The 16404-nt window shown below is 37.4% G+C and overlaps 1 protein-coding gene across 1 annotated transcript; it reads left to right on the top strand.

The window, feature by feature from the left end:
- The first annotated feature begins 5492 nt into the window (after positions 1–5492).
- On the top strand, positions 5493–7238 carry LOC140245776 (C3 and PZP-like alpha-2-macroglobulin domain-containing protein 8). Its single transcript, XM_072325297.1, has 2 exons — positions 5493–5586; positions 6964–7238. Exons 1-2 carry the CDS (start codon positions 5493–5495, stop codon positions 7236–7238), a joined length of 369 nt encoding a protein of 122 aa, XP_072181398.1.
- The last annotated feature ends 9166 nt before the right edge of the window (positions 7239–16404 follow it).

Below are 16404 nucleotides of genomic sequence, written 5' to 3'. Positions count from 1 at the left end.
TGGGTACCTTTTACAAATAGAAATATAAGCCTGTGGAGTTATAATGGCGGCCAATTTGCATTTAATTAAATGCGAATATATGCAGAACATGTATAAAGGGAAGCTTGAAAGTTACTGCTTGTATCATAATTGTATTTCCTGACCTAAAAACCATAGGTTTAGACACCAGAATCTATTTTCTACAGGTTTATGTCCAGATATATAGCGACTTAATTCTGAGTGTATACTACATTAATGATATACGAAGATACGAGCTTGCACAGGCAATATGGCGGCCATTTTGTATGTAATTATATGCAAATATATGCAAAAACTATATAAAAGGATGCTTGAAAGTTGATAAAGATAACATATTTGTATTCCTTGACCTAAAAAACATAGGTTTAGACACCGGAATTTACTTTCTGTGGGTTTTATATCCCGAGATATAGGCATAAATAGGTTGTATGGCGGCCATTTTGAATTTATGCAAATTAGACACTGATCCACCACTCGAATTTTAGGGAACTTTTAATATGTTCTTTTAATAGCTCTTCCGGGTCAAATACAAGTGGAATCGTTTCTGTTGCAATTAGTTATGGGTCATTTCATATTTTGACTGGACTAATGATAATATGTGACCCTGCACCTCAAAACAAACAAAAAGTCGCCAGACATGAATTTTTAGTTAAGACCATATTCTGAAAGAGCAGACTTTAAGCTTTAAAATGATATATAACTCAAATCAAATGGACTCTCCTAACCTATCTAAATATTGGAAACAAGCGCTTAATCTTTACCAAACTGTGCTGGCTGTGCGATGAATGGGACAAAAAACAGGAAGTAAACCACCAGAGTAACAACAATGAAGGGATTATCAGTTTAAACTGAAATTAAGCATGCCTCATTAACACATTCTGTCCATGATTAATGCCAACTTTAAAAGCAGTAGCACTATCCTTTCAAAAGTTATTAGAGTTGAAAGTGAAGAGTGTGGACAAGGTTTTCCAGAAATGAAAAAGGGATTCTAAAGACACACCTAATCACACTATTCTACCAGAAATGTTCGAGATAAACTGCTAAAAAACACACTTTCCTGCCCGTTTTATGATACCAAATTTTAGCATAATGTAAAAGAAGACCCGCTCTTTCAGAAAATATGAAAAAGTCAAGTTCGGCTAGGTTGACCCATTTCACTTATTTTCGGTCCTCACGCAAAATCAGTGTGTGCGACTTTTGAGGTGCACGTCACATATTATTCGGTAGATCAAAATATGATTAAGGGCTCGTTCTGATTGGAAAAGTCCTTAATTAGCAGGTGCCAGAGGGGAGGGTGAAAAAAAGCAAAGGTAATAATCTAAACAGATAGAACGTGGTAGCAAAGTGGGTATAAATTACTCCACCCGGTTAACAGTCCAAACAATAGATGAGAATGATAATCCGAGTTATTCAATTAAAGAAAAGTACATACGTACAGTGTTGTGATTGATGTTCGTTGTCGAATTTCTTGAGTGTGTGGGCGTGTTTCTTTTTTCCACCTTATTGTTATTTGCCATTTCTATTCCTTGTTGTCACTTGTCACCTTTTGTCACCGATACAACTCGCATGTATTCGGTATAGTCCCATTAAAACTACATTTCACTCTCACATTTCACTCATGATGACAATATTTCTATCCATTACCTTTATTCTTTGTATGTTCTATTTGTATTCATTAATTTATTTGTTCATTTGTTTATTCTTATTCATTCATTATTCATTTCTTTATTTGTGGCTCAGAAGTGGCCAGGGCCCTCCGACTGGACGATAATGAACAGGAGACCTGTCCAGCAATGGAAATGATTTGCAGCTCAGTGACATTGGTCAACGGACAAACGGTTTCTATGGTGCCTAAACTGATGACCGCAGATGAAATAAGACGAGCGGGAAATCATCCCATGCTGAAAGGGAAAACAAGATTTACTTGTAGACTTCCCGGTATGTATAATATGCCTTTGACGGGGTTGTCATTGATGAATGTGTCTTGCTGTACCTTGTAAATCTGTTGATCGTTAGATCTTTAATCCTACAAACTCACAGAATCTTCATTTTTTTTTCAATTTCAATTCGTTTTGCGAAACGAGTGTTTTGAGATGTTTTGAAATGAAGCTTATTTTATGAAAATCGGTTCTGAAATGGCTGAGATATCCAAAAACAAAGCAAAACAAAGCGATCCCAAAATGACGTTATGAACTCTAGTTGTCTTCTCATCCATTACAACACCAAAACTTTAAAATTTGATAACTTTTGCATCTATTGTCGGATTTTACTCAAACTTTCACAGATGTGTTCTACTAATGTTGCTGCTTTCATTCAATTCACATTGCTCCTTAGGTTTTGGTTTCCTTTAAATACTAAACTACATGTCTTGAACAAAACTGCAATCAAATAATCCTCAATCACAGAATAAGTGAAAATCTGATTTACAATGAAGTGTATGTATAGGCCAGTGGTCCTAGGGTAAAATGGACCTTCGTTTTGTTTTGTTTTTTTCCCTTTTTAAAGAAGTGATTACTGATTTCAGTAAAACTATAAGGGGTTTTGAAGAAATTTTAGTAGGGAACAAACAGCCAGTGGCGTATCTAGGGATAACGGCGCCCGGGGCAAGCACGAAAGTTGCGCCCCTAATTTCTGAAAAAGTGTTCAACCCCAACCCCATCCCGGTAGGGACTTTAAACAAAGTCCACATGATGCTTTTTCAAGCACTTAAAAGGGATCTTTTGAGGGTGATTTAAATGTAATGAATTGTGATAGATTTTGGCGAGTGAGCGCAGCGAGCGAGCCGAAAGTTTTTGTATTTCAGCTTACAAAACATGGAATTCCTGTCATTTTTTGCTTACCAAATCTTACAATTCTAATCAAGATATAGTGACAGCCTTATAGATATCGATTTATACCAAAAAACTGAGGACTTTTAAAAATACTTTAAATTAGTGCGCGCGAGTGAGCTGAAATTTGTAAATGTCCTCGTCATCATCACGTATTGTTCATATCTTTTTTTATATAAATTTTGGCGAGCGAGCGCAGCGAGCGAGCCGAAAATTTTTGTAGTTCAGCTTACAAAACATGGAATTCTTGTCATTTTTTGCTTATTAAATCTCACAATTATAGTGACGACCTTATAGATAACGATTTATACCAACAAACTGAGGACTTGAAAAAATACTCTAAATTAGTACGAGCGAGTGAGCCGAAATTTGTATACTTCTGCGTCATCATTACGTTTTTTTTCTTATCTTTTTTTTTTGCCCCCCTCCCCCTATGTTCGAAACCGTTGGCGTCCTCTTTTGATCCAATCGGCGATCGCTTCAGAACGAATGAAATTGCAGTCGCTGCTCCGTGTAACATTTTTCCTGCTAGATATAAAATGACATGAGTGAACACAATAGACATTATCATTTTGTCCGCGTCATCGTTACGTTTTGTTCTTATCTTCTTCTCTTTTTTTATACAAATTTTGGCGAGCGGGCGCAGCGAGCGAGCCGAAAATTTTTGTATTTCAGCTTACAAATCATGGAACTCTTGTCATTTTTTGCTTATTAAATCTTACAATTCTAATCAAGATAATTATAGTGACGGCCTTATAGATAACGATTTATACCAACAAACTGAGGACTTGAAAATATACTCTAAATTAGTACGAGCGAGTGAGCCGAAATTTGTATTTTTCCGCGTCATCATTGCATTTTGTTCTTATCTTGTTTGATTTGTTGTTTTTTTTTTTGCGCCCCCTCCCCCGTATGTTCGAAACCGTTGACGCCCTCTTTTGATCCAATTGGCGATCGCTTCAGAACGAATGAAATTGCAGCCGCTGCTCCGTGAAACATTTTGCCTGCTAAATATAAAATGACATGTGTGAACACAATATACACTGTCATGTTGTCATCATCACGTTTTGTTCTTACCTTCTATTTTATATAAATTTTGGCGACCGAGCGCAGCGAGCGAGCCGAAAATTGTTGTATTTCAGCTCACAGAACATGGAATTTTTGTGTGAACACATAAACATTGTCATTTTGTCCGCGTCATCATCATGTTTTGTTTTTATCTTGTTTGATTTGGTTTTCTGCCCCCCCCCCCCACCATTCTCCCTCCCCCTTCCGGGCGAGTTTTTTTTTTTTCTTCTTCTTCTTCTTTTTCTTCTTCTTTTCTTTTTTTCTTCTTCTTCTTCGTTTTTTTTTTCTTCTTCTTCTTCGTTTTTTTTCGTTTTTTTTTGCGCCCCCAAGGAGTGGCGCCCGGGGCACGTGCCCCCCTTGCCCCCCCCCCCCCCTAGATACGCCACTGCAAACAGCATCAACCAAATCTCATCTTGTCGCATCAGAGGAAATTCAAAGACGATATGAAATAAACCTGTCCGTTTTAATCCATTTCCCCTATGACTGAATAATTAATTTCAATCTTTTCCCCTGTGTACTACACTTTCAAAGTTAACAAGTTTAAAGACAAGGAGGCTTCCAATTCTGTCTCTTTGTGAAGGAAATTGTGTTCTTGATCGTGTTGATGGACATAGAAACATATCATAATGGAGATTTGACTCTTTTTTTCAGATTGTGCTTCTTCACCTTGTGACAATGGAGGAAACTGTTCGGAGACATACACTGGATACAAGTGTTCCTGCGGCGAAGAATTCTTCGGCCGAGACTGCTGTAAGAAGCAAATCATTTTCCTCCTTTCTGCGATCGTGTTTGTGTGCACTTGTGTGTGGGCGTGTGTGGGTGTGTTTTTTCCACTAGACATAATATGTGTTAAAGATACTTTAAACAAGCCACATCTTCATGACTTTTAACATAAAATATGTTTCGTATTAAACAGCAAACATAATTTATTTTCACTGTATAGTACTGTTGATATATATATATATATATATATATATATATATATATATATATATATATATATATATATATATATATATATATATATATATATATATATATATATAATTATATATATAATTATATATATTGATATACCAACCAAAAACCCCGACAAGGGGAAAAAAAAAACAAAGAAAACCCCTAAAGAATCAGTACCTCCTTTTCCTATAAACAGGAAATCTCCGAGAAAATGAACAAAATTCTGGTTACTGAAGAAGGTACGTAGGCGACCTACTTCTCTTTCATCTGTGAATAGCTGAACGTCTCTTATGTCATCCCGGGCATTCTCTATTATGTCTGTCGGAGATATAGTAACTGGTGATGGCATCTGCCACAGCATCCTATTGACTTCATTTTCGTCATATTACAGGCCCCTCTGGGTACCTCCGTGAGCTAATTATTGCGCTGGTGAATGAGAATATGAATAATGTGCACATCTTTGGCACTATGGTGTATGCGAATCCAAAATCCTATCATGTAATTCAGCAGACGCGTTTTGTTTCGTTTCGTTTCCTGCTTTGAAGCATGCAACGTAATCCACACACTAGCGGTACCCAACAAATCTTCAACTTTCATGGACTGAACCTCAGAACAAATATGACGTCACTGGATATTGAAGTCAGCGCGTTCAAGGCAGCTCGCATCGCCTTAACAATGGCCCCTTCTCAGACAAATATCCCGTATGTGATCGGTGAGTTTCCTCCCTTGTTGAAAGCAGTATATTTAGTTTATTCTAGTGTTTTTTGTTATAATAATAATCAATGTTATTTGATGATTTTCATTATATGCACGTACACTTGTATGTACATGTGTACCACTTGAATAGCAATGCATGTATCCAGTGAGTGAGTAAAACGATGGGAAACAAGATTCAATGTTCAATCCTCCAAAGTCAACAAGATGATGTTATTGCAATAAAGTGATGACACTATTTGTATTTGAAGAGTTTGTTTGCAAGAAGAGTTTGTTTGCAAAAGCAGATAAGTCCATATTTGCCAAATGGAGATATTTGCGATTAAAGGTCAAGAAAAATAAAGAGAATAATAAGAAAACATTTGCTTCTTTTGACCATAACTTCAAAAATGTACCTTTATATGAAGTGACCAATACATCATTTAAAAGGTATTATTTTGTACTTTATGACACATACCGTACTTGAAAATCTTAAAAAATGGACTTATCGGTTTTTGCGAACAAACTCTTCATTGTCCTTTAAGTGGTACATTGATCTTTTGCGTTGGGTAAGCGATATCAAGTCAGCAATCATCTTTGTTAAAGTCAATCAAAATTATGTCCTTCTTTTGTAGTCTGATAGGGGCAGTCCCCCCCCCCCCCCCATACCAACAAATATTCTACACCACCTCTTTTCTTGGGCTCGGACATAGGATTTTCAATTAATTTGGCAAGTTTAAAGAATGAGAAAATCACTCAATACAAAAGTTTAGTCGTTTTTTTTTTTCTAATTTTGGCTAATAACATTTCCTGGATATCGTTAGCCGAGGTGAGACAGGTATTATCGCACCACCTGTCAACACCTCATCACTTTATGATTGACGTCTTTCTAATATTCCATCGAAAGTTGTACACCAGATCGTTAAATTTTAATTATACAAAATAATGCAAAAGCACCTCCCCATTGTCTCCATTACATACCTATACTTGTCATTCATAAAAATGTTTGTCAACGTGTGGATATGGATAATACCGTATTATCAATATTAGTACACATACTTCTATGTTACTGAAAATTAATTGCGTATCCGCCTGATACAAAAAGATCATCTGTTATGAATGCCTAAACTCTTTACTATTGGCAGCATGTATTACTTTATGATGAACTTCGATACATTTCTGAAATGCGTGCATATTTATTCATGATATTTGTGAATGTATTCACTAAGGTTCACGTAAAAACGTATGTATGATGGCGAATATAGTAAATGTTTAAAACCTTCAACTTTTGTAAACATGTTTTTTCATAGTCCTCGATACATGTCTAAAATGTGTGCATTTATCAATAATATGAATGCATTCACTAAAATTCACGTAAAAAATTGTTTTCGAACAGTTATTGGTGGAGAAGGAAACATAGTTACAAAGATTGAACGCCTCGGTGTGTTGAAGCTTCGCACACCACTGTCCAGCGACATCATGCTCTCTGGGCCTCTAGTGTACGATCGCTTCTGGCTGAACTTTGCCTCGGGAAACTTTTCACTCGGTCGCTATGGCAACGCAGAGCCGTTTTTCAATTGGTTGGATCCAAACCCATTAGAGTTCAGATCCATCGGACTTATGACTTGGTATGGGTCAACTGGTCGATGGAAGTTTCACTCGTTCTGCTAATGTACAATACGATTGTTTTAGAACCAGAAGGTAACAGATGCAAATGACTGAATATAAGAAAACGAGCCTCAAAGTAATGTCAGGCTCATATTCTACTGCTACAACTGCTACAAGATCATCGCGAATAAATTGAGAGATTTTGGATAGCATATTGGTTTATTACTCAAAGAGCATCAATTGTACGTTATTGCTTTGTTTATGTGACACTCTATTATCCATTTAAATTTACACTAAATCTTACCCCAGAGCGGTAAGTCACTATATCGGGACATGGATTACATGAAGTCAAAATGGGCTATTAATGATGCTACGTCTATGTTTCATTGTTGCTAACATCTGTTTAAAATTACACTAAATCATGGCGCTCATTTCATAAAGCACCATACAACAATTGCAACTATTATGGGACCCAATTTCTGATAGCGCGCTATAAAACATGCTGAATTCATGTGTTTTGGTATAGATACAAGTGTGTGTGTGTAACATGAAGACCCGGTCACTGTACTACGGACTCTCAGTAAGAGTAACCCCAGTCCAATCTTTGTTGTTGTTTTTTTTTTCTTTTCTTTTCTAAAGACAGCGTCACAGGTATACCGCAGAGAAACTAATTATGCGATCGAAGTTACGTACAATTTCTTTGAACAGTCATGATTAAAGAAGGAACATTAGCACATTGTAGTTATGTACTTTGCTGCGTTCCAGTAGCCAATTTTCATTTTGTAAAATTTGACTCCTTATTGAAGATTATATTGATAGTAATATCAAGGTGTTTTCATAATATTGCTACTGCCCTCTTCTTTATTGTATCTTCTTTATTGTATCCCGTTGTTTTAAGGCCAGATTAAAGTAGATTTTCATTGCAGTGTAGATGATAGTGAAATGAATATTGTTATGGTACCTGGCACGATAAATGAAGATACTTGCGATAATAATATTGCTGGATATTTCTTTAAACTCATGCTTTCATGCCTGACACGCATAATATTACGATGTCATCGCTTGATACGAGTAGAGTATAAAAACAAAAAATAGTGTGATGATTTTCTGGCACATGCTCAAAGCGGTTTTTACTTGGCAAGAGGCCATGGCAGTGAAAGGAATGTGGTGGTCATCACGGCAAGGTTTTTCGTCTTCTTCTTCTTCTTCTTCTTCTTCTTCTTCTTCTTCTTCTTCTTCTTCTTCTTCTTCTTCTTTTGCCAACGATTATCTGACAATTATTGTGACCAGAGTTTGTATGATGTATTTAGCAATCCACTGCAAACCAAATGACGGACGAAATAAGAATTATGAACAACACTTGCTGTCGGGCGAAATCTCGGTGGTCTAGTGGAGATGACGCCTGTCCGGTGATCAGGAGGTCGTAGGTTCGAATCCTGCTCGAGTATGTACGCCCATGGTTTTATTATGGCTACTACTAAAACACTGATCAATTCAGTGCTTATTTACGTCGATGTGGAGCAATTTGTCAATCAGTTGCAATGAAACACCTCGACGGAAGAATTTCATGAATTTGAATTATTGCGCAGTACCCGCTGCATGCTATAAGGATTAGGACCAACACTTGCTGTCGGCCGAATAGTGGAGATAACGCCTGTCCGGTGATCAGGAGGTCGTAGGTTCGAATCCTGCTGGAGCATGTACGCCCATGATTTTTATCATGGCTACTACTAAAACACTGATCAATTCAGTGCTTATGTACGTCGGTGTAGGGCAATTTGTCAATCAGTTGCTAAGAACATATCTGTTTTGCGATTGTGTTACATTTTCCATTATACAGTGCTCTCCCGTTATATCGGACACGGTTATAACGAAATTTCGATATAACGAAAGAAAACTGCCGGTCCCGAGGACTTCGTTTTAACGGGAGTCCACTGTAATAGCAGCGTAATTCCGCACTATTCGATGTGTTGAGGCTGTTGACATTAAAGTGGTGTGTGACTATAACCGTATACTCTGACTACCCTTCACAAAATATTAATGTCGTGAATACTTTTATCAACTTCAGTTACCACGGCTTCTCAAACCAAATCCGCTCTGTATAAACGAGTTTTGTTCCGTCATAGGTACATAGGGACATAAGAGGTTAGTATCATTCTTCAGATTGGTGCCAAGGTGTTCAAGAGTAAAAGATTGGGAAATAAACTAAGCTTGCCGATGCATTTATAGTTAGCAACGTTTGTATTACGCTTCACGCTTGTGTGTGGGTGTTTGGGTTTCAGTTAATAATAATATTTGTGAATTTTGAATGATAGTGAATAAAGTTTATTGAAAAGGAAAATGTGCGTGTATGTTGTGTTTCTCATGCAGGCGTGGTGTCTCTTCCAGCATAATTTATGGTGTAAATTCTTTTTACAAACAAAGATTATAAAGGAGTACATTTAATGTGAATGGAGTATAATTTTCGAAACAATATTTGTCCAATTCCGTATTAAACTGGCATGGGAACTTGGGAAAATATAACAAATTTCGACGTAAAGGGGATTTTTCAGACTAGTGAACCTTCGGAATAACGTTCCCCAGGAATAACCGTATTTCATTTTGGATTGCACAAACATTTGGCGGATCGATCTGAAGCCTATTTCATTTTCAGATTATCGAACCTACGGAATAACGAACCCTACTTTTGTTTTCGATTTTTTTTTTTTCATTTACGGACTGGCCAACTTTCGGAATAACATAACTACACATTAAGAAAAAATTAAGGATGCAGATCAATGTCACAGTAGGAGTACCATTACAGGTGCAGCTTTGCACCTTTAAGACAATAAAGGTGCAGAGTTGCACCGTTAAAGAATCATGCTGTCACAGTGACACTGGTCTGAAGGGGTGAAAGCTACACCCATAATGCCAGGTGTTTCCAGTTCAAAACTGGTAAAAGCGTAAAAAAAAAATCTTAGGGTGTACATAATAACGAATCGTATTTTTTTTTTCTCGAATTAACCAACCATAGGAAGATCGACACATATCTTATTATTTTCGAACAACTCACCTTTTTTTTTCTTTTTTTCTTTTTTTTTTTGATTTTTAGGACTAACCAACATTTAGGTACACGAAAATTGTGTTTGTTTCGGAATAAGGAACCTGCCGTTTAACGAACATCCGAAATGACGAACATCACCCAGTAATATAAAATGAAGAAAATGTAATGAAAATATTATTGGATACCAAATAATAAGTTATTCTATATCCTTAATACACGTTATATATCACTTCTGTCTTTGGATCCTCTTCAGACAGCAAACGTACCTTGAATTTGACGATGAGTCGCAGAAAAAAAAAAATGAAGGCCATGTTGATAGCGTCTAGTTTGTGAATAATATCAACAGATATAAGGCTTCACACTTCCACAAAATTTTCATGAAAATACACAGGCCGAAGGAAATAGAATCGCAGTTAAAGTGATTTCTCATGCTGTCAACATTCATAATATTGTTCATATTTGGGACTACAAAAGAGTAAAATTCCGTCCCTTAGCACAGGAGCCCTGATTGCATGGGCACCCACCGGGGGGGCATCATGAGGTGTTTTGGTCGGATTTTTTTTTTTTTTTTTTTTTATAAACTCTTACAATTAAACTACTGAAATCCTTGCATCTGATTGGCTGAGAGCAAAAATGTCCGGGAACTTTGTCAAACAAAATGCTTCATGAAATGCCCCCGGGAAGCCACTTATTGGGCTAGATTATCGGGAATAGACACGAGGTCGATCAGGAGCTGGAAAAAGCTGTTATCTGCTGTGACGAAAAGGCCGACCTCTGGCCGTTTAGATTTAGGTTGGTATCGGATGGAATGATGACGTCATAATCAAGGTCATGGGCGACAATGGGAGGGGGTAAAAATATGGTTTTACCCTCCCCCCCCCCATATCCGATGATCGTGATGGAGAAACAAAAAAGAAATACACTTTGACTGCTACCACATGATTAAATTTATAAAACATATCGCTTTATTTCATTTCTAAGATTGGAAAACCTTTCCCCGCTTGATATTTTCTATAGATAAGTATGCATTTTCATTAAATTTCATCATAGAATCAAAAATATTCCACAGAAAGTGCACGGAATGTTTGATTTCCATTCCGCAAAGATGAAAATGCTCTCTCGTGTGTGTCTGCGTGAGCCTATCATGTGGATAAACGGGTGACAGATAACACAGCCTTTCACATTCATTTTATTCTCAGAATGTTTGTTTATTTACTTATTTATCTATCTATCTATCTATTTTACTGTTTGACAGGAAATGTTCGAAAGCTCTCTGAGTAAGTGTCCACCAGCTCGTTTAATTTCAATTTTCAAAATGCAAAAACTCCTAGGGTGAGACGGGAGATTCCCCACATGAACACACAACTCCACCGCTCCAACCCCCACCCCCCAACCCCATTCCCCCCCCCCCCAAAAAAAAAAGCTTTGCTCCCGCAGGCCTGCGCACATTATCTCCCTTGCAAGTTTATTACCATACCAAATCCTGAAAACGGATCGAGAAGCCTGTGATCATGGCTGATAAAATGGAGATTCAAATAAAAAAAAAAAAAAATGGAGATGGCACAGAGAGGGGGAAAATCGACGCACGATGAATAATAATAACCGTAGTGATACAATTTTTCAATTCGCTACCAAATAATTAGAGAGTTGACAGGTGATGGTATGATTGATCTTCACTATTTACTGAAAAGATTTGCATTGTCTGGTTCACCTTTCTCTAATAAAGACAACTTCAACTTGGTGTCAAATTGCACTTATTTGCTTTGTGATTTCAGAATGCGTTTGACTCTGTGATCATGGCACACAATACTGTGAGTGCACATACAAAGGCGTGCAGATACACAGACGAACACACACACATTGAAAACCATAAGCAGTGATTTCCTTTTGCGTCAATGTACCCCGAGAAGTTGACACAGCTGAAACGTCGTGGAAATGTTTCTATGACGCTTGTTGACCGTTATCTTCGCGAACGCTTTGCAGCAACAACTCATTGACTTCATTTTCTCTGTTTGACTGGTATTGGTTGGCGTTAACAAGGTATTCACTTTCAAGTCAGACTAGCTACCTTTACCAGAAGATAACATGGCAAGAATTCTACACAAAATCATTGGGACACTGATTCTGTGTGGTGAGTTTTTCTTTCAATAATAGTCGAATTATATTATTGTCTGCCTGATGCTACAAACAAAGATGGTATAGTATTTGTAATGTCTGTATACAAATATGTTGTGTATATCAAACTGTGTAAATTCCATGTCTAAAAATACATAATAATACATCACATTATGCATTATGCATACATGTATAAACTTACATAGATAGAAATAGACAGACAGACAAATAGATATATAGATAGATAGATAGATAGATAGATAGATAGATAGATAGAGAGATAGATAGATAGATAGACAGATAGATAGATGAATAGAGAGAGAGAGAGGGAGGGATGTACATTACCATTACACTTTGTTACTATTGAAGCTAAATTATTTTCCCTAAGCAGCTACAGCAGCATTAGGTTGTATAAAGTTTTTTTTTTTTTAACAGTCTGATTTGTACATCATTCATGTCATGTGATATAGTCGGGGATGAACACTTGACCTTAAGTTTTGTTAAAATCCATGAAAAAAAAAATGGCAGGATTGTCAAGAAATAGTCGACTTTATAGGTTCAAAGTGTCGATCAATATTTTTTTTTTTATATCCTTGGATAGATACTACTTTAGAAGAAAAAGATCATTGTCACAAACGGTATAGGTACCTTCAGACTAGGTTTGCAATCATAATAGACAAATTGGTGAAGAAAACTCATGCAAAGGCATCACATACTACTATAGCTCAATGCAAAAGCAGAAAAAAAGAACTCATAAATTAACAAACTCCGTCCCAAATTAATCCTGAAATGTATAGTCCCGCAAAAAAGTCTACTGAATAAGCCTTATCTAGTCTTCCAGAAGAGTCAACATCTTCCCTCATCAGCTTGACCTTGGAATACTCAGGCAAAATACCAGCTTTCATCCCCCCCCCCCCCCAACACACACACACACACACACACAAGCACACACACACACACGCGCGCACACACACATACATGTTTATGGCGTCAACCGTGGACCAAGTTTAGTGCTATGCAATAGAGGACGTATGTAGAATATAATCTAATTAGCGCTTTTGAATTTGAAAACAATTAATTAACTGCTTAGAATAATTATTTTTTATAAATGCGCTAATATTTTATTATATTAATATATATCTTTAATATTTGATGTTATGCATTCAACTGTGGACGTTCTACAAGTGCGCATGTGCAAATCACCATCACACGTTACACAAAATGTACCTCACACCGCGGACGTACCCGCAAACAGGTGCAATAACCGACGGTCCTTGATCTCATACCGATATAGACATATGCTGGATATCGGTAGGCCCTATACGTGCCGAACCAGTTTTTGGGAAAACTTCGCTTGAAATACCGTTAGTGAGCGGTTAAGCAGCTACATTAATTTCAGTCAGAGACTGGGGGGAGGGGGGGGGGGTAGGGGGCGGGGCGGAGGTCTGCACTCAAACATGAAAATGACATAGGGATTGGAATGCATTGCAAGTTACCATTGGAATTGAAACAAAAACCAACGTTTGTAAGCTTTAAAAACGCACTTGACCGAAACTGTTACTTGACAACTTTTTCAGTTTCCCTCTTTTGTATGGGCTTCTCTCTCCCTATCTCTCCTCTCTCTCCTTCTCTCTCTCCCTCTCTCTCTGTGTTTCTCTTTCTGTCTGTCTCCCTCATTCTCTCTCTCTCCTGAACTCTCATTTCTTTTTTCGTCTCTTTCATTTTAAACTACGGCGATGTACTTGTATAATTGTACATGGTTATCTTTGATTGATCATGTTTGTTTCTGTCGAAATGTGTGCCGCAGTTTCATCAACATGTTATTGTTTTTTTCTATATTTTTTTGTTTTTAAGTATGAGTTTTGTTTGTTTGTTTGTTTTGTTTTGTTTTTTGGCTTCTTTGTTCATTTCTGTATAAAATGTATATCTATGTTGTATTTTTTATCCGCACGGACCTGCGGAAGAACAGCCTTCGGGCTGAAGTATGTGCCGTGCATAAATAAATGAATGAAATGAAATGAAAAAAAAAAAAAAAAAAAAAAACCTTTAGCTGACCATCTCAACGGAAAGGAGGGGAGTGCTTGAGGTGATACACCCCAAAAAATAGAAAGTCGTTTGGGCACTAAAAAAAAAATTGTGTGGGTCTTTCTGTAGGCCTATATACCACGTCAGGCTAAATTCAAATTCAAATTCAAAGTTTATTTCATTTTTCGACAAAACATATGTTCCACTTCTTTTGATAACAGAGAATAAGGTAAATAATAAGAACATAGTGAAATGAATAGACTGTACAATTGAGGACCTATAGTAATCATACATTGTATAAAAAAAAGAAACAGAAGTGATCAAAGTGAAGTACATGTATACCGTTGCTTACAGTGCGAAAAATGGAGGGACCCACTAAAAAGACACTAAAAAGACCCACTATTAAAAAAGAAAGAAAGAGAGAGAGAGAGAGAGAGAGAGAGGCTGTTCAAAGGTAAACGTAGGTAGGCCTAATAATTTTGATGTATAAGGGTAAGAGGGTAAAAAAGGGAAAAGGGTAAATTTTGGGATTTTTGTGACAAATAAAAAAATTTTTGCCATTGGGTGACAAATTGTAAAATGGTGTGTTATCGGGTGACAGTGCCCCCCCCCCCCCCAGGGGGGGGGGGGGTCTTTTTGATCGCACGTATGAACTGAATGTTGATTACCTATAGACGGTAATTTAATATAGGCCCTGCCGACATCCTACAATGGGCAGAGCTGTCTACCGGTGAGATCGAGGACCGTATATTACATCATTATCACAGATACCACAGTACATCCGCGATGTACGGTAATAATTTGTGTGACGTACGTGTGATCGTGATTTGCGCAAGCGCAGTTGTAGAACGTCCGCGGCTGAATGCCAAGTAGATAATTGCACTCGAATCTAGATCGTTTAAATTATTCTATCAGTTTTTAAGATCAAACGGGATAAACAAATTATATTCTACATAGGCTACATGTACGTCCTCTATTGACTAAAACCAAACTAAAAAAAAATAATAATAATAAACCCCAAAGCTCTCATAAAGCAAAATAAACTTGTGCTACCACTCTCGCTAGCATTGAGTTACCCTTCCTAGCGGAGGTCTTCGGGGATAACTACTACAAGGTACAAGGTACTGCATATAGCACTAACCTACATTTGGACGAGCCGTAATTACCGTTGTTCAAGGGTCGGGTCCCGTCACTTTCACGGAATTAAATCACATGGGGGGGGGGGGGCTACTTTTAAAGGGACTGATGTATACAATAATCCAATTGGAATGTTATCCCATTTTAACCCATGGCTTTTACCCATGCACCTTCTTCATATATTGGAACAACCGTCATGACCATGTGACCAATTACATCAAAACACACCAGTCGTTAAGATTTGCATGCCATATTATAATGAACATATTTTTTTTTTTTGATATGTATACAGGTGTATTCTAGACTTGTATCGCCCTTTTTATGAAATGTGCTGGTGGATTACTAGCAATTGCATGAGATGAATATGTTTTGATGTGTTCCCCCCCCCCCCCCAAGGGTGGTGGGGGGCGAGTACACGGCAACATAATTTAGGCCCTGCCGATATTCGCCACCAGTATGAGATCGAGGACCGTCCGGTTATCGCAGATACGTCCGCAGTGTGAGGTATATTTTTTGTGACGTGTGATCGGGAGTTGCGCAAGCGCAGTTGTGGAACGTCCGCAGTTGAATGCAAATTTAAACATTCAAAATTGATAATTGCTCTGAATCTAGCTCGTTTAAATCATTCTTAACAGATTTTAAATTCAACAGGGCTAAATACTTTTGTTTCTACATGCTTGTACGTCCTCTACTGCATAGTACTAAACTCCATTTGGAGGAGCCCTAGTTGTTCAAGGGTCCCTGTCACTTTTGCCAATTTCAGTGGGTCACGTGCCAACTGGTTTCAATGGGGACAAATTCTATTGTTTCACTTTCCATGTACAACAATACTCCCAATTGTCAATGTGTATTCAATAGGGATCTCCAATGGGGATTCAATTGGATATTCATCCTTGGATAGCCAAATAA

Source organism: Diadema setosum, unplaced genomic scaffold (genome assembly GCF_964275005.1).
Source record: "Diadema setosum unplaced genomic scaffold, eeDiaSeto1 scaffold_32, whole genome shotgun sequence".
In the NCBI taxonomy this organism is placed as follows: domain Eukaryota; kingdom Metazoa; phylum Echinodermata; class Echinoidea; order Diadematoida; family Diadematidae; genus Diadema; species Diadema setosum.
The sequence above is the reverse complement of the archived record's forward strand: the minus strand, read 5'-3'. Positions and strand labels throughout refer to the sequence as shown.

Excerpts from the sequence above, each read along its gene's own strand:
- LOC140245776 (XM_072325297.1), top strand. The coding sequence starts at position 5,493 with ATGACGTCACTGGATATTGAAGTCAGCGCGTTCAAGGCAGCTCGCATC. Across the intron at positions 5,587-6,963 it reads AAATATCCCGTATGTGATCG|TTATTGGTGGAGAAGGAAAC; the intron begins GTGAGTTTCCTC and ends GTTTTCGAACAG.